This window comes from Poecile atricapillus, chromosome W (genome assembly GCF_030490865.1).
Source record: "Poecile atricapillus isolate bPoeAtr1 chromosome W, bPoeAtr1.hap1, whole genome shotgun sequence".
NCBI classification, from domain to species: Eukaryota; Metazoa; Chordata; class Aves; order Passeriformes; family Paridae; genus Poecile; species Poecile atricapillus.
In genome coordinates this window covers 52,700,719-52,719,289 of record NC_081288.1, presented here as the reverse complement: position 1 = coordinate 52,719,289, position 18,571 = coordinate 52,700,719, and the positions used below count along the sequence as shown (strand labels likewise).

At 39.0% G+C, this 18,571-nt stretch overlaps 1 protein-coding gene across 2 annotated transcripts in view; it reads left to right on the top strand.

Moving 5' to 3' along the window:
* Positions 1–305: 305 nt before the first annotated feature.
* LOC131592170 (cortactin-binding protein 2-like) overlaps positions 306–18,571 on the top strand; it is a 76,218-nt gene continuing 57,952 nt past the window's right edge. Inside the window, exons 1-2 of one of the 2 annotated variants that reach the window (XM_058863490.1) lie at positions 306–545; positions 10,358–10,465. In XM_058863490.1, coding sequence (XP_058719473.1) covers positions 477–545; positions 10,358–10,465 — 177 coding nt within the window. In that variant the 5' untranslated portion in view covers positions 306–476. Of the gene's footprint in view, positions 570–10,357; positions 10,466–18,571 lie in introns of both variants that reach the window. The other variant, XM_058863489.1, reaches the window with a different exon arrangement.

The following is an 18,571-nucleotide window of genomic DNA, read 5'->3' as shown; positions in this document are numbered from 1 at the left end:
TCAAACACTTCAGCTGGTTTAAAGATCCTGAGACCACGGATCAGGTAAGCCAACCCACTACAAATGTTTTTTCGTCCCATCCACAACCTTTCCTTTCCTTCTGCTGCTGCTAAGGCACGGGGGTGGGTAGGGAGGAGAGAGATGCGTGCGTGGGGCCCGAGTAGCGCGGTAGCGGGGACACTCCCCTCCGCCACCATTGCGCGCCGGCCGCCGGCGGCGAGGTCCCGCTCCCCCTCCGCCTGTCTCCGGGCCGCCGTATGGAGGACGGGGAGCGGGTGGGTGGGGAAGCCCGAGCGCCCGGCGGCGGCTCAGCTCGGCTCGGCTCGGCAGCCCCGCCTGCGCGGCGCCGCAGGGGTTAAGCGCCCCCGCTGCCGGCGGGCTCGCTGCCGGCGGGGAGCGGGTTAAGCGCCTGGCGGCCGCGGCTCCGCCACTCGGCTCCGCACCGCGCTCCGCGCCGGAGCCGATACAGCGGGAAGATGGCGACGGAGGGAGCGAGCGGCGAGCCCGGCTCTGGCGGGCGGGAGGACTCGGCGGCCACGGCAGCGGTAATCGGCCTGGCGGGAGAGGGGGTGCGACCCAGCCGCGGCGAGGAGGGTTCCCCCATGGCGTTGGGATGAAGCGGTGCCCGGAGACCTGCCTCCGCCGCTCCGTCCCTCCGCCCTCCTTCTCCCCCGGGGCGGGACGGGGTTCGTGGGACCCGCTGCCGCCGAGCCCCGTCCCGCCCCGGGCAAGGACAGGGAGAGGCGCGGGGTGTCCCTCCCTGCGGCTCTCCCTTCAGCGGGGCGGTGGGTTCTCGCCCCCATTGTTCCTTCCCGCTGCTCCGGAGCGGGGAACGGCGCCCGTGAGGGGCATGCAGGGGGCTCCGCTCCCCGTCTCGCTTCTCCCGTGCCCACCGCCCCTTTTCCGCTGCTTCGCACAGCCAGGGGGCTGCGCCCCGGCTCTCCGGCAGGGCTGAGGTGCTGACAGTGGCTGGGGCGGCGGGACCTGTCAGACCGCGGCGGGGGAAATGTTGCTCTTTAACGCTTTGCTGGGCCCGCAAGGCGCTTGGCTTTCGCCTGCCTCTCGTAAGGCATTTTCGGTGCAGAGGCACCGTCCTTTTCCCCCGCCCCGAGTTCCCGTCCCGAGCGCCGGGTGTGTGGAGACGTCTCGGCTCCCATGGCCCGTGCCCCAGGGGCAGGACCTGGTTTCCCGTTTAAAATATCCTCAAAAGCCGAGCAAAACCCGCTCCCTGCCGGCGTGTCCTCTCTGCGGGTGGGTGAGGCGGCTGGGAGGGAGGCGGAGGGATGCGGTGCGATGCCAGCCGATGGTTAAAGCGGTGTCGGAGGAGGCTGCGATCCCCTGGGCCAGCGCTGGGCTCTCTCTGCTGCTCCACACGACGCCAGGCAAGGCTGCGAGGCTCGTCTTCTCGGGCGGTCTGCTCCTCTGCTGGGCCGCGGCTCCTCGGCCGTGCTTTGGCAGACCTCTGTCAGCCCGGCAGCTCTCCCGATGCACCCCAGACCTGGCGTGGGCCAGCCTGTCGGGGGACTTCTCGGGGCGAACCAGCCCTAGGAGCTCGCCTGGCCGGCAGCCGCGGGTCCAGAGTCAGGCTGTAGCTGCTCAGTCGCGTAGCCACATGCGAAGTTCGGGGCAGTAAAACCGCGGTGGTGCCCGTTCTGATTGGGATCGTTCCTGAAGGCGATGACTCCCGAAGGGAAGGGCACTAGTTTCTCTGAAATTTAGGTTACTGCTAGAATTTTATTTTTTATTATCTTGTTTACTTCCAAACTGGCACTAGTTCTTACCTGAAACCGTGTTCCAACTGTGTACGTAATTGTCCTTGTGTGTCTTACAGTCTGCAGTGCTGTGGAAATTCAGTTTTCCTTTAAAAAAGCAAACCTTACGCAGTGCATATTTATAACATCACTGTCTTTTAAAACAACGATATAACCATGGCTTAAATGGATATTAAAGCAAGAATTAATGAAAGCAAGCTTAAATACATTAAAGCCCAAGTTTTGAACAAAGTTATTTATACTAAATTCTTTAGTGTATTCATATTAATACTGCCTTAATTTTAATGTTTAAAATATCAAACAAATAGCCTGTAATCAAGTTGCACTTCAATATCACACTCTTGGGCACTGGAGTATAAGCCACACATGCAATTTGGTGTTCTCATTGTGAAAGGTAGGAGGGCTAGCTCTCCACTGCACACTTAATTTAAAATATGTTTTTAAAAGTGAAGACATGCTAGGATGTAAACTGTGTCTTTCTCCCCAACAAAATAGCTATACTTGAGCAGTAACAAAATATTTTTAAATTATTTGTATTAGTAATGGGTTAATGTGTAAGTTTTATGCTGTAAGCAGAAGGTGTGTGACACTGGACAGCACAGTAGAGTTTCTTGATACTAAATACTGTTCTTGTGTCTTGATACACTGTCAATGACATCACTGAAAAATAAAGACTTCTGCTCTTTTTAGAAGCGCTTTAGAAAAGGAAGTGCTTCCCTCCCCTTTTTACATTCACCAGGGAATTTGACTCAAAAAGCCTAGACTGTTCTATAGTTTGTTACATTTAGGAACAAAGCCAATAATCTTGTTATTCTGAGTTTCCTTGGATAAAGCACAGCATTTGGTGAACATATCACTTCTTTCCCACAAAATACTGGTATTTTTATGGTGGTAAGAATGACAGGGAAAAATGGCAGGGGAGTGGTTCTGGTCCTTTTTCATACCTGCTAAGCATGATTTCACTGAAGTCACTGAAATTGTGATGATGCAACTTGGACTAGAATTGAGAGAAAACATATGTGTGTGTTTTAAAACATCTTTGAATTATTTCCATCTGCCTAATGTCTACCAATAATAATTATATAATAGCAAGAAATAATCCAATTTGATAGTCCTTTTGTTGAAACATTGAACATCAGCCTGCTGTGCAGAGAGGGTTGGCTTGTCACATACTTCAGCTTCAGTGTAGATTTAACAAAGCCTGTGAGAAGCCTGTTATATCAAACATGAAGTCTGTTGAAATTACTCAGTGAAATTTTTGGGGTTGATTTTGCTTGACCAGTGATCAAAAGCTTAAATGTTATTTTCCCCTCAAAGACAGTACCTTCTACTGTCTGTGAAGCTGTACATATAGTGGATATTCATAGAGTGAAATCTTTACTCCACTAAAGTGAGTAGGAATGTTGCTACAAAATTGCACTGAGAATGTGTGCATACCCCAGAAGATCACTCTGGTTTGCTGTGGGTCATGTAACAGTAGAAAAAGTTACACTACATGAAAAGTTATCAATACTAAGAAAAAATATATAAACTGAGAGAAATTCCATGAAGTGTCATGGAACTGTGGTGACATTGTGAGGGGTATTTTATTCCTAGCTTGATGTATTCATTATCAATCAATCTGTAAGAATATTTGTAGTAGGACTGCCATTCTCATCAGTATAGTGAAATGCTAGATTATGGCTTGATCATATCAGTTATATAGGCTGATTTAGATGAGTTGGATTCTTATCTGAAAACTACTGCAAGTAGACAAAAATGAGATCATAGCCTTGAAAAACAAAGACTGTATCTCTTACAAGAGATTACATCCTAGAAAATGGTCACTTACAAAAGGACCATTAGCAACCTTGTTTTCATCTGAATAAAAGTTTTCATTATGTAGCATTATCATTCAGAGAAGTTATTTTCTTCTAGTCAGATGTGCCATGCTGTTGTGTTTCAGCATGTAGGGGACATGCAGAGACAGAACAGTTCTGTCTGTTCTAGTTCTCCTGTTTCTCTGTGGTGAGAGGTTGGTGTCAATCCATCTTGCAGTGGCACTTCAGACCTTGTTTCTTCCTCTCCTCCCCCTTCTCCAAACTACAGCACTGCCTTTTTCTATTCCTTCTACTTCACAACCTGCAGCACATCCTCTGTTCCTGTGTTGTGAACAACTCTGGGGATGAGAAAAGAAAGCCACTGAATGCAGTCCACTTTGTAAATGTTCCTTTCTCTTCCAAATGTGGACTGTCACACTGTCTGTCACTAGAGGTGAAGTGCACAGGTGAAAAATCTGAGCCAGATATGTGAAAGTGGCATGGGAGGTGTAAAGCTGATGGATACGGTAAGTTCAGTTGTTTTCCCAACTGCTTTGACTTCATTTGTGTAAGCATTGCCTTGGTCTCAGAGGGGATATACCAAGATAGGAATAGAGATGGAAATTGGGACAGGAAGGAAAGATCTCAGGAAGACAGCAGTTTGTGGTCTGGTTGTGCACCTACTCTTACCCAAAAAAAGGAACAATTTATTTAAAACACCTGTATAATCCTTGAACATGTAAACCAGAAGCTGTCAAGTAGGCTTAGGGAAGATGTACTGGTATGCACAAATTACATATGAGTTAAAGCTTTCTTTGACATTGTGTTTTGGTTCTCCTGTATCACAAAGTAAGGTGTAAAATTCTGGAAAACAGATAGCTTCGACAGTGTGTATCCGTATCTATATCTAATCATATACTATTTGCCTTAAAAGTGACTTATTTGAAAGCAACTTGCTGAACAGAAATTGCCCATTAAATATAAGAATTTAAACATGATTTTAGAAGATTTGTGGGCCTCAATCTGTACAGAAGCCTAACTTGCTCTGAACTAAAAAATGATAAAGTATCTTTGTGGCTTTTTTGTGCACAAATGTTTTAACACCTGTGACAATATCTGGGTGTGTATAAAGGTCAGTGTCTTAGTAATTTTGGAGGGGTTGGGGGCTGGTTGTTTGGGGGTCTTTTGTTGTTGTTTCCAAAACAAATTCCCCAGCTCTGAGGCATATTTTTGGTTAATGTTGAAACTGTTACAAGTTTTGCTGTTAGCTGAAGCCAAGAAAGCCCACAATAGCTAAGAAAACCTTCTGAAAAACCCAGAAAGCTGGGGAGGTGTGCTTGAGGAGGGCAGAGTAAGTGGGTAACTTCTTGTGGTGAACAATCCAATAAAAGTCATTGAGCTAATGGGTGCTATAATTTAATACATATACAGTATCCTCATGATCCCTTGGGTATGACTGTGAAATTTTATGAGTCTTGGATGCTAACATCAGATGATATTCTCTTCAGCAAAAAAATCCATATTAGTTGGGGAGCAAACCACATTGCTTTTCCTTGAAAGATATTTCTCTGCTTTCATACCTGTTTCTGTTACTAGAACATTCCTAAAGGTTATATCTTCTTAAGTTCATCTTGGATGTGGTGGGAAATGGACATGTATTTTTGCATCAGATAATTTCTGGTGAAGCATCAGATCACAGATTCTTATCCTAGTTTCAGATTAAAGAGCATGCCTTCCACAGGCAAAGCAATAAACTGTGGTTTTCCCTGAAGTATTCATGAATACTATGTGGATATTATAACCACTTCTTTTAGCAGTCTCTCTGCAGTTTTCTTTATTAGAAAAGGGCTATGATTCATTTGACCACATACCCACTTCCTTTTATAGTTGGTGGGGTGAAGTAAGTGGCTAGAAGGAATAACCTGTTTTAGAAACAGGTTTATGAACTTCACTGGTTCTGAGTGAAGTGGCTTAGGTAGCTGACTCTTGAAGGTGTGGGTAAAGGTATGAATGGGGTTCAAGACACTTGAATTTAGGTGTCTGTGTGTATGCACATTATTTAATATCCTGTTACACCCAGTGGAACCATGAGAAAGTAGTTCTGGTGGTGGTTAACTGAATAGCTTTTTTGTTTATTTGGCTGAGCTGATTAGTTCTCCATTGAAAATAAAGGGATATTGGGTACCTGACTTGCATAGCTGGTACCATTAAGTACCTCACTTACATACATGCATACAAGACACACACCTTTAGGTTTTCACCTTTAGTGGCCCATATGTGATACTCTGGGGTATCCCAGCTGGACTTCTGCTACTAGTCCAGTTGGCATGGATGATTCTCCTAAGTTCTGTATCAAATCTGCATGTCCCACAAAAGCTGTCTCTGATTCCTGGGACATTTCAAATAATACTAAATAATTCTCTATAGGAAACTAAAGAGAATTAGTGAAAATAGATATTTATGCTTGATCAGATGAGTTGTACCTGGGAAACATACTTGTTGTTGTAAAACATACAAATCATGGTTGTGCTTTTCTGGTGCAGTTGTTTCATGGGTCTTGAAGATGTGAGGCCATCAGTATGCTAGAAGTTTATTTTGTATAGCCTAATAAGTAATAGCGCACCTTTTTGATTTTTAGAACCTTATCTGGGAAGTCTGCTTTGTAAATCCTCAAGAGGATTCTGCTGTGTATTGATGAGAACTCAAGTTAAAATATGTAATAAATGTACCTTTATGTACTAATATGTACCTTTCCCCCTTTCCCTTCCTGAAAATACTTTTTTTTTACTTTTGACAGCTTTTCCCTATGTGTCTTCTTGTACAATGTTTTTGTATTTGTCACCGACCCACTCCTGCCCTTCCAGCATTATGCTCCACAGGTTTCTTCAAGTCCTGGATTATTACCCAGCTCCATCTTTTAAAAAGCATTCTGAAAAAGGAGCTTGTTTCCTGTGTGTTCTGTTTGTGTATCTCTTCTGGTTGATTGTGGACAGTTTCATATTTTAAAATGAGAAGGCATCAGACAAAAGTACCTGACAGCAAAGGTGGTGGATTCTACACAAAATGTGTAATTGTGCTGTGGAATGCTGTGGATGCTAAAATTACATAGAGGTTCAAAAAGAAAGGGGGCAGGTTCACAGCAGATATGTCAGCTGAGGACTGCTACATAGAAAATGACAATATCTGGCTCAGAAGGTGAATAAGCTGAAAATTGATGGAGGTTGGGAGAGTATTTCTGGGAAGTATCATTATGGACTTGCTTTGTTCTAGTCCTGATTTCAAGGCATCCCTTATTGGCTGCTTTTGGAGACAGGATGCTTGGGTAAGTGGCTTTTTTTAGCCTCATATGCTAGAATTGTTTAGATATGAAGTGGTTTTGCTAGTTACTATTTAATTTTTTTTTTTAATTAAAAATATAAAAACTAATTTGAATGTCTTGTTGGAATGTCTTCCTGTTGAAGTTTCTTTGTGTTTATTTATTTCTAACCATAAATTACCAGAGAGAACACTTAACTGCTAGTTTTTGCTGTCTTTTCTAATGTTCTAGTTCAAGGTGTACCCATGAACAAAATTTATTTAATTCCTTAATCAAATGCTTAGTTAGAAATCTCATCACTGCATCACATATATTGAAGAAAATTTATGGTTTGTTAAGAATGGAAGAATGTTTTCATTTATGTCTCAGGAAAGATTGCAGATATTAGATGTTACACCTGTGATGGACAGATCTGCCTTGTGTTATACCTTCTGACAGACTGAATTGACTGACTTGGGCAAAAGAGTAGGGTTGTGTTTCATGTACTGTACTTTTGGGATGCCCCCCTTTGTCCCTGGCTATCAGAAACCTTGAGTGCCTTTGTTTTTGTTTTTGTTTTTTTGTTGGTTTTTTTTTTTTTTTTTTGGCAGAAGAGACAAGCATATTTTAGAATGGGAAGCTAATGTAGTGGATAAACCACTGAATGGCAACTTCAAAGACCGTTATTGAATATTACTTTTTATACTATTTGATTTTTATTTTGGGAAAAAAAAATATATCCCTGCATTAGTTTCTCTATTATGAAAGAAGTTGTACGAAGAAACCAATTCTTATCCTTGAGGTATTAGGTTTTGTGAAGTGCTTCACAGAAGAAAAATGGTGGATAAGTGGGTCCTTGTATCTGACTGAATTAAATTTAGTAAGTAGAAGTGCCAAGAGTGAAAACTGCTGCAGCCTTTAAGGTAAAATCTACTCTACTGACACTAGATTGCATGAGAAGCTGTATAATTTTAGTGACTTTTCATTTTATATGTGTCCTTAGATCAGTGAGCATTATATAGAATCGTGAGGAGCACTGTGAGAGGCTGCTGCAGCATATATAGGAAAAAAGCCTTCAAAGGAACTGGCTGTTTCTCTCAATTCATTGGCATGGAGAGTAAGAGCTGTTTTTTGGATTAGAGGAATAGCTAACCCAGGCAGCAAAAATAGAAGATAACTGTTGTTCAGGCTAAAGTTCTGATTAGAATGGATGGCCCCATCTTCAAACCAGTTATGCTGAATAGAAATAGGGTGACTGGAGCATTTCTAATGAGGACAAACTGAGGGAATTTTTCAGCCTTCAGAAGAGATGACTGAGAGGGGGCCTCATCCATGTCTGTCAGTATCTGAAGGAAGGGTTCCAAGGGGATGGAGCCCAGGCTGTGCTGAGTGGTGCTGAGCAGTAGTAGAAAAGGCAGTGGGCAGAACCTGATGCACAGGAAATTCCACCTGAATATGAGGAAGAACTTCTTTATGTTTGGGTGACAGAGCACTGGAACAGGTTGCTCAGAGAGGCTGTGGAGTCTCCCTCACTGGAGATGAAGAACCATCTGGACATAGTCCTGTGCTGTGTGCTTTGGGACAGCCCTACTTGTGCAGGGAGGTTGATCCATGTTACCTAAATGAGGGAGCTTGATCCAACATATATTGCATGTAAATAGCTAAAGTTCTGGCACACAGTTCTTACTAGCCATTTGTGCACTTCTGTGTGTTTTCAACTGCAAAGTAAAAGTGTAACAGTAATACTAACACAGATTCAGCTTTTGGGTATTTTAGGTCTATCTAGGTCTTCAAGCCTGATGGAAGTACTACTGTTCTGCCATCCTCTAGCCTTGAAAAAGTAGAAATGGTACTTGCCTTAATTATTATTAGATTTTTCTCTACTGAAGTAAGCTCCCAAGTAGGTAAATGTTTAGATTATATGTGCTCTGGGGAAAATAGACAGTATATCCATATACATGGCTCACCTAATTTGGCAACAGATTACTTCATACTGAAGATAGTTGAGTGTTTGCTTTGCAGTGCTTTCTAGTAAACACATCTACATCTAGGAGTTTAGTGTTTACCTTACAGGGAATAATAGCATATTGAAAATTAATCTGGTCAGCTGAATCTAAAAATTATTCTCTCTCCCTGAAAGTAATCCCCTTCTAAATTCATTAAGTGCCTACTCATGTTAGCATTGTGGATGGTGAACAACAGATTTGTATTACTTTTATCTACCTACCTTTGTGATTTTGTGAATATTATAACATTTCCCTTGCCACACCTCCAAAATCAAGACTTCTAGCCTTGTAGTGTTTCCTCATACAGTACTTATTCCTTTTATTTTCATTCTTTTAATTAAAAATTAATTTTGCACTTTTTAGATGAAGACTTCATGCAGTACTTGAGATGTGGTTTTACCAGGGGTAGAATGAGTAAAATGAGGTTGTTCACCTGTAAGTGAAGAATTATGTGCCAGCTTCCATATGAAATATCTGTCTCTGCCACTTCTCTATCCCTTTTTCAGGTTATTGATGAAGAACTTGAGTCAGGCTGGTCCCAGAGGTGCCCCCTGCTTACCTGTTTCCGTGTTGGAGAGTGGTTGTTACCCATATTTGTTTCCTATCCATGAAGTATCTTCTATTCCTATACATTTGGATAGGACTTCCTGTATAATATTGGATACAGAACCTTGTCCAAAGCTTCTGGAAAGTTCAAATACATTAGTGTCCAGTGGATCCACTTTACCATGTGCCTGTTAACATTGTTAGAGAGCTGTAGCAGTTTGTCAGGTGAATTTGGTTTTACAGAAGCCATTCTGACATTCACAGTACACACTGAGTATGTGCTGAGTGATTTTATTCATCAGTATTAACTCATTCTCCTGCCTTGCTCAGGGTGGCAGTCAGACCTACACTGGTCTTAGTAACTGTGGACTGGAAAGATACTGTTGCTATGAACTGCCCTTTGTTAGTGCCTCTTAAACCTGTACTGTTTCCCTCCAGCCTAACAAATGAGAGAGACTGTAAATAAAGCATATGTATAATTCACAAATTGTCCTTCAGAAGTTCACATTCAGCCTGGTGTGTGGTGGTAACTTGGTAGCTGTTTGCACAGGTGCTTTAGGTGTGCTGTGGTTAATATCCTTTCCCTCTCTCTCACCTTCCTCCATGTAGTGATGCTTCACGTGTGTTGAATTGTTTCAGCCTATGTGAAGCTGCACAAGGGAAGAAAGTCACAGAGTTAGCCTTTACCATTTCACCTTTATCATTCACAAGACTTTGCAGGACTGATCCCTTGCAACAATTTGAAACAATATAATATGGGAAGGCTTTAATTTCTTCACTTTAAATAAAATTAATCAGACTATTTTCTATTCATTTTGACTTTATATATTACAGGTAGACACCAACTGTTCACAACTGTAGATGAATGCTGACACATCTGTTTCAAAATTACAGTAACTACTGTAGTCAGTGTGTTCATCAGTGCTTTGTTTCTTACAGACAAGAGAGTTTGATGTGGATAACCTGAGCAAGCCAGAACTGCGAATGCTTTTGAGTGTAATGGAAGGAGAACTAGAAGCACGAGACCTTGTGATCGAAGCCTTGCGGGTAAGTTGTTTGTTGTGATTTGCTTTTAGGCTTTTTTTTTTAATTATCTTTTGCCACTTCCTTTATACTATACACAGAATATTGTTAGTGGAAGAATAAATTGTGATTTTTAAAGTTTTAGGTTGACTAAATCTCAGTAATAACAAAATATGGTCTTGTTTAGTAGCCGTTTGGTAATCCTACATAATTTTGGTCTAAAATACCAACAAAATTTCAGAGATAAGTGAAAAACCTGTGAAATTCCTTCCTCTTCAAATTATCTTATTTTCTGAAGTCTGTTATTTGGGAAAGAAAGGAATAATTTCAAAGGAAAATTCAGTCCGTTTGTAATTTGTTCTAATAGGCTATATTCAGTTATACACTCCATTCAGTGCTTTCATTTTCAGTGAGATGGAAGTAGGGACAAAAATCAGGTGGGCATATCCACTTAGGGAAATATTTTTTTAATAAAAGGTGAAATAAGATACATGCTCTTAACAGCACTTGCAAGTATTTGGTTAGATTTTTATTGTTAGGCACATGTGAAAGTTAGTTTTCTGCTTCAGGAGATTGTACATTTCCATCAACTAAGTTGCCTTTCAGACTGCAAACAAAACTACTTAATTAAAATATGTTTTTTTATGACCATATTGATTTTAATATTGATCTGAAACAAAAGAAAATTTAACAGAGCTGCCAAACCAGATGCAGGTTTGGGGGAAAATAGTATTCCGTGGGTTAAAAATATTTATAACTTCTTGGCTGAATAAGGGGAAATTGTGTTCTTTAAGGTATTGAAGGTCTTGTAAAGCAAAACCTTAATGTAATAAAATACATTTCATGCTAATTTTTAGTAGTATGTATAATGATTATCAAGTAGTGTGGGAACATTTTTCACTTGAAATGTCACAGTAACAATAGTAAATGCATTTTTATTAAGTTGTTTTGTGATGGCTTCAGATCACCTGTTGCAAATGGAGCTTTAAAGTAGCTGTCATTGATGTACATAAATTAATAACTGAAGGCTTTATAAGCATAAATCTCTCCTATAAAATGTAATTTTCATTTTGTAGTGACAATAAGACACTAGGAGCAATATTTTTCTGGAGTATTACTGCGCTTGAACTTACTTTGTGTTTGGCCTTCAGTTACATGCATGTGTTGAAATGTACTGCCTTTTTATCTAGCTGTTTGACAATTCCATGGCTCATTTTCCTGGACTAGGAATTTTATTTTCCCTGTCTGCCAGTTAAAGTTTTGTAAAAGTGAAAACAGTGCGCACAGCACATCCAGAGTCTCTTTTTTTGACACTTCTAACTTTGAAGGAATGCAAATAGAATATTTAGTCAATTTTTTCTAGTAAATATTCAGGAACAAGCTACTGCACTACATATAAAAAAATGTATGAATTGAAATGGAGCAAAATGATAAAAAAGAGGGGAAAAAATTAAAATGCAGTAAGCGTTTAATGATAGTAGACATTAAATATTCAGCGTAGTGTGGTCCCAGGAGGAAAAAGTCTATATCAAATTCACATGCACCTGCTGAAATGGGCTTTGATGATTAAATTGAAATTGAAATATAAAAAGTAGCTCAATTTCACATAAGGTGAAATGTGAAATGTTGAAAGGGGGGGGCTGGGATGTTTTTGTTTGGTTGTTCTTTGGTGTTTTTTTCCTCCTGCATCTCAGTTTCTAGTTTCTCTAAGCAAGCTCTGTGTATAGCTCAAATCTTCCTGGCAGCTTGCCTTTAGCTGTACTAGTACTGGGTAACTTGGAAGCCTTACCTGCTGAAGAACTGTAGGCTGATGTGCTGTAGTATGATACTTTTGGATCTTCTGGCTTCTTAGCTGGGAAGCCACAAGTCAGAAGTATTAGCAGCTGGATTCTCCAAGCAGCACACAAAAATAAACAACTAGCTAGCCAAAAAAAAAATGCGTAGAACAAGAGAATGCCAGTGGAATTGTGTCAGATTTGGTACTTTGATTTGCTGCAACAAACAGGCATACCTAGTTTGCATATCCTTAAAGCAAAAAGAAAATGGTTTTTGTGTAAGGGAAAAGGCTAACATAATTTCAAAAAGAGATGATGGTCTGTTTCAAAATTAGGAAAAGTTAGTGAGTGTGTTTTTGTGCGTTGGGGCAGTTGGCTTTTTGTGGAATTTTTGTAGTCCTACTAGTAGTTCAGGGCTGTTTCAAAGCCCAATTTCTATGATAGGTCAAAGCCTGATAATTTTCGACACTATACTAGAGAATTTTTTTTTTCTTTCCTCTTAAGTAATCTTAAATGAAAGGCCAGCAGTTTGAGATTATGTGAAGAAATGTTGCTAAATTAAATGGTCATCCTGAGGGTTTGTATGGGGAAGGAAGATAACTTTGGTTAATAAACTGTTGATTTTTATTAAGGTAATGGAATTTGTGCTACATAATAAATTAGAAAGAATCAAACCTCATGTCATGTATAAAAATTAGCACTTTTTATTGTGCCTTTTTTCATAATGTGCTGTAGAGTTTCCACTGGACTTTATATAAATTTTAGATACTTTCAAGACTGCTTTTGAAACTAACCAAAACTTCAAGAAGAAATCTGTGAGAAATATGCAGATATTTACTTCTACATTTCCACAATACATTCTTGTTCCTTTATAATATGCACAACTGGTTCCTGCTTGAAATAGTTACATTAATTATCAATCAGTAGCCGGACAAGTTCAGCCCTCTGAAAACCAACAGACTTGGAAAAGTAGACCTTTGTGATGCTTAGAGTCAAATTTCTGGGTTTATTCTCCCAAGTCATAAGTGAATTTACAGTGGAGACGAGCATCAGGATTCACCTCAGAGGATCTTTCTGTAAATCTTTCTCATTAGTGCTCTGATTTTATATAACTACTACACTGAGTGGCTAACATGATTTTTTTTTTGAATCCGTAATTTCTGTATTTTAGTAGCTTCATGATCATGGTTGTGCTGCACTTAAAATCGGCTTCAGATTACCATTTAAATCATGAAAATTATTTCATTAATGAGAAATAACTTGCTGATTAATTGCTATTGAGAGTCCATATAGTTCAAAATGGAGGGAGACTTTGCTGTAGTTGCTGCCTGCATCTGTCTCAATTATCCAAATAATCTGTCTGCCTGTAATAAGGGAATAATTTATTCCTAATGTGGAGGTAATGTGGCCATATAGTCAAAGCACAGGTCTGGCCTCCCACAACTGTGATCTCAAATACATCATTCATTTGTTATTTTTTTCTCCAGACAAAAAGTGGTTGCTGTGGCTGTTTATTTTGTAGAGGATTTTTTTTTTAAATGCATTGACCCTCATATGAGGAACTAATGTGGTAGTAATAGCTATCAAGAATAGAATTGTACGAAGTACTGCTTCTTGTTGTAATTGACTAATAAAGTTAAATCCTTTGTAGGTTATTTTTCATCTAAATTTTAGAGCCCCACTCAGTTGGGATTTCTGTTTATTGTAAAAATACATTTATTTGCTTATGTAGATTTCATTAGGTGGTCAACGGTAAATTCAAAATGTATGCTTGCTTCTATGGTATGCATTATTTAATGTGAACAAAAAAATGCAAATTTTTACCATACTAGATTTTTTCATATACCACATTGCATGGATTTAGAACAACTTTATTTGATTGTTGAGAAAAATCACTAATGAATTAAAAAAAAAAAGTCTAGAAGAACTACCAATACCAGCAGTGGATATATTTTTTGTTAATTAAAATTGACTGCAATACCAATGAGCTTTCTCTGAGCTTTAGCAAGCTCCAAATCAGCAGATTCTGTATATGTGCTGGCTGAGTCAGGAAGACATTATATGAATGGTAACATGAACTTGGTTTTAAGTGTTTCTTCAGGGTTGGAAAGCCCTACTGTATTTAATATTTACTGTAACTTCATAAGACATGAAAGCTTATTTTCTTTGTATGCGTTTGTACCAATGTCTGTTTAATCTTCCACCCAGTTTCTGCAGAATCTGACAAAATGCTAAGCATTTCAAAAATAGGTAGTGCCATAAAAACAGGGTGCTGAGTAAGAAAATTCATACTATTGTTAGGGCTTTAGTTGAAGGGAAGGCAGAGATTTGTGCTGTCCTTTATTGAGCACTGTACAGGAACTGTAGAGTACAGTTAGGGAAAGTCAGACTTTGCTAACTTAACTGCTCAGAGAATTTGAGTTAGACTATCTAAATTTATATAAAAGATAAGAAGAAAAACAATCTCTGCTGTAGAAGCTAGCTCTGCCTGAATTTTATCTCCCTGAATCTAAGCATTTTGACAGGCTTGCAGCTTAATCAATGGAGCTACAAAGAAATCATAGTTTCTGTATTATATCCAAGTAGAAATTCTTGTAAGATAATTCATGACTTGCCTTAGCAAAAGTATATGAGTTCTTAAAGCATTTTGTAATGAAGTTGCAAATATTAATGTAATAAAACAGGTAGGTCAAAAGACAGAAATGAATGCATCCTGTAAGAATACCTCATACTCACATTCAAGTTTAGTAACCCATTCTATTAGCTTTATTTTAAAATCTTGCAGTTTAAAAATGTAAGATTTAAAAACAAGGATAAGCAGCTTTTAAGTGAGCATAGTGATTACTGTGTAGATTTGCACAATGTTTCTTTGACATAGCTAATGCATTGTGTCTTGAATGCCAGTTTTCAGGTTCCAGCTCTCCTGTTAATCATTTTAACATTACTGGGATATCAATTGCCTGAGAAATTCAGTATTTTAACACAAATCTTCCCAAAGGGAGGATCACAGGAGGCTTACTTGTTTTAGAATGATAAGATTGTTTCAGGAATCATGTGTAGTTTATAAGATACTGGAGTTCATAGTGATAAAGGCCATTTTTTACATATCTAAGTGTGTGCGAATGAACTGCTTGAGTGAACCTGCCTTAGCATTCTGATTAAGAACATGCTTTTGAAGAAACTGTCCCTATTGTCTCCACCTAACTTTGCTTTGATTTGCCTCACAGACTACTCTTGGACTGTGTCAGCTGAACTGACAGCAGCTAGTCCTAAGACCTTCTTCCAAAAAGTAGGACCTTAGGCACATGGAGTCTTTTCCTTCCCAGAAGGTGGATTGCATTTTTGCTTAAGCTAGTTTGCTTTCAAGTCCTGAGCTGTGCATTGTGGAAGATTTTTATTAGTAAACTTGTCATTCAGTTTTGACCCACAACGATTAAACACTGTACAGTATAGTTTTATTTTAATCTCATTGAAAACATGAACTGTTTTGATGACAACTGGCAAAAGTAGTTGTATTTCTATACCACTTTTGCAATTCAGTAAGCATATGTGTAGATGGAACAATATTTAAGACACCCTGAGTCAATCATAGTTTATCACAATAGTATACTGTATAATTGTGTTAGATTTTTGGTGGGTAATTGGGAATGATACTGGAATTTCTTTGCAAAATGTGTGGCCTTTCATGCTCAGCTCTGCATTTTCAGTAATAAATAGCCTGTTCCTTGGAAAAAAAAATAGTTGCAAGGAGAGTCGTAGATACTTGCAAGCTATACTTGTCTACTTCGACCTGTCTGCTTACCAGTGAGTCCTGTCTAGCTAAAGGCTTCCTTCAGTTTGCCAAGACAGACTTTTGCCTACTGTAGGCTGAGATTTTGGGTTAAGAGAATTGGATTTATCAGTTAGAATTTCCATATCCTTTTAATATTATTTGTTGTCTTTTGCATCTTGTCATGGGATGATACTTGGTTTTGCCTGTACTCTGAAAGTTACACATTAAAATAAAGTTATTACCAACACAGCAAGTGTCAGTTGTGTGTGAATAAATTTTTTTTATCCTCAACTACTGCACAAAGTCAGTAAGAATTGTACTATAAGACTTAGGACTTCTAGAATTAATTTTGGGGTTAGAAGGGAAGAAATCTGGGACTTATCAGGAAAAAGGGAATGCATCCTTGTAATTTAGTTGTTCTCAAATTGATTGATAGGGAGAAAAACTGCACATAAAGTGTAATCTGTCAAAGGGAGCTACACATACTATAAATTATAGACCCTAACCTTCAGTAATTGTTCTAAGTTGGGAATCTAAAATGTGAATTCAAATTTCTCCTATATGTATGAATCCCATGAATCCAGAATGGAGTAAGAACATGCGGAAGGTAGCTTTGGAGGTTACAGGCAGCAAGGCAACCTGTTTTGTAGCCAGGTGTCTTGGAAAAATTGTAACTCCATAGAAGGAGGAGAAGAAGATATTAAACCGTGTGTAACAGAAGGTTATTGTTGTAGACAGTATGATGGCAGTTGTTGGTCTTGGTGGCAGAAGTGAACCATAAAATAGAAGTCAGATAATGCCTTATTTGCATTTTCATTTTTGCATATTGCAGTTTCTTTGCATGAAAATTAATTTGTGCTAAATTTTTGGGAGCTAATAATCTGCATATTGTCCTTGCTTTTCTCTGCAAATTATGTCTTTGTTCATCTGATCATTACTTTTGATTTACTGAATTTAATGATGGTTGTGTATGCATTTTCTCTTCTCTTAAATGTAGGTTGTCTTTACCTGTCCCATGTGTCTGGTTATGTTTAGAACTTTTACTGTCCTAATAAGAGTTTAATGTACTTTTCTGGATGGGTTGGTCAAAAACTAGTATTTCATTGTTGCAAGCTATTTAAAATTGATTTCAAGGAAATTATGAACTGTGGATAAACCTCAGACAAGTCAGTAGATGAAATTTTTTTTATAGTATTTAGTTTGAAACAGTTTCTGTTCAAGTTTTAGAGTAATGAGGCATGCTCTTTGAACCTAATTGAAAAGGCATTGTTTTTTACAGTCTTAATGTTCAGATTTTGGTTTGCCCTTATTTGACCATGGTTTATATATTCGGTTACCTTATATTGTATTGTATTTACTTTTTTTATACTCTTTTTTCTGTGTAGTAGTAATTATGTAAGTGTACACTTTGTTAGGAACAGAACAAAGTCTCACTTTTTCCAAAAGATGTTGGGCTTGTGGCAGCAGCAATCCCCAGAATAATTAACTTTGATGATCTGAGTGATCCTGCTATTTTGACACATATAAAGTCCACTTCTAGAATTTGTTGATAAAATAAGTTTTCAGTCACATTACATCACTCCTTGTAGTAGTTACTTGCTGTTTGCCAAAGGGCGACATTAAGCACTGAACAATGCAGAACTTTTCCTAAACCATATTAAATCAGTCCTATCTCTGTGTTGCTTCACTAAGCTTAAGCTTCACTACTCAGTTGAATACCTTTATTCCAGGCTCTCCTAAAACTGGAGAGCACATGTATGAAACTGTGAGGTTTGTTTTCTAGCATGAAAATTCTATGGCCTTGCATTGCAAACAACTTTTTCACTCTTCATGCCAGCAATGACTGTTAAACTGATCATAGTGTCCTTTTGTTTTTCACAAAAGATCTGAATGTCTTTATTGTTGGCAGGCATGATACTACCTATTTCCCTGAAAGTGTTCTGCTGATTTTTTATTTGGATAATTGCTTTCCCTTTCCCACTTGATTTCTCCTACCCTTGTTTGATCTTTCTGCATAATCCAGCATCAGCTAGTGGGCAGAGATAGATGCACACATTCTTTTTAATAATAATAATAATAATAATAATAATAATAATTACAACATCGTGTTAATGTAACTGTTTCTCCATTTCTGTGATCTTTGTGAATTATACAGGTGTGACTTACCTGAAATGTTTTATCTGTTTGCCATCATTACCCACATTGCTGAAAAAGAGAAATGTAACTGGGTCATCTGTTATCTGTGTCATGTTACCTGAAATTTTCCATTTTTTAGTTCAGGGAACATATTTCCCCCATGCCAATAAATGGTGTAGGTAATTTCGCTGTTAACAATGCTCAAGTGCAACTGAATATATAACTCCTTTTCTTGGTTTGTGTGTCTCTTCATGTTAATGTTGCTGAAGAAGGTTTATATATATATATATAAGGTTTGTTCTTGGTTCTTCAAAAAAGAATATAGTAATAATCTGTAAAAAGTAGTTGTGAATAAGCAGGAGATTTGATTTGGGGTCCTTTTCAACACCTTCGAAAATACACAGCTTTGATTACTTTTGTTGTGCTCGGATGTATATGTTCCCAGGC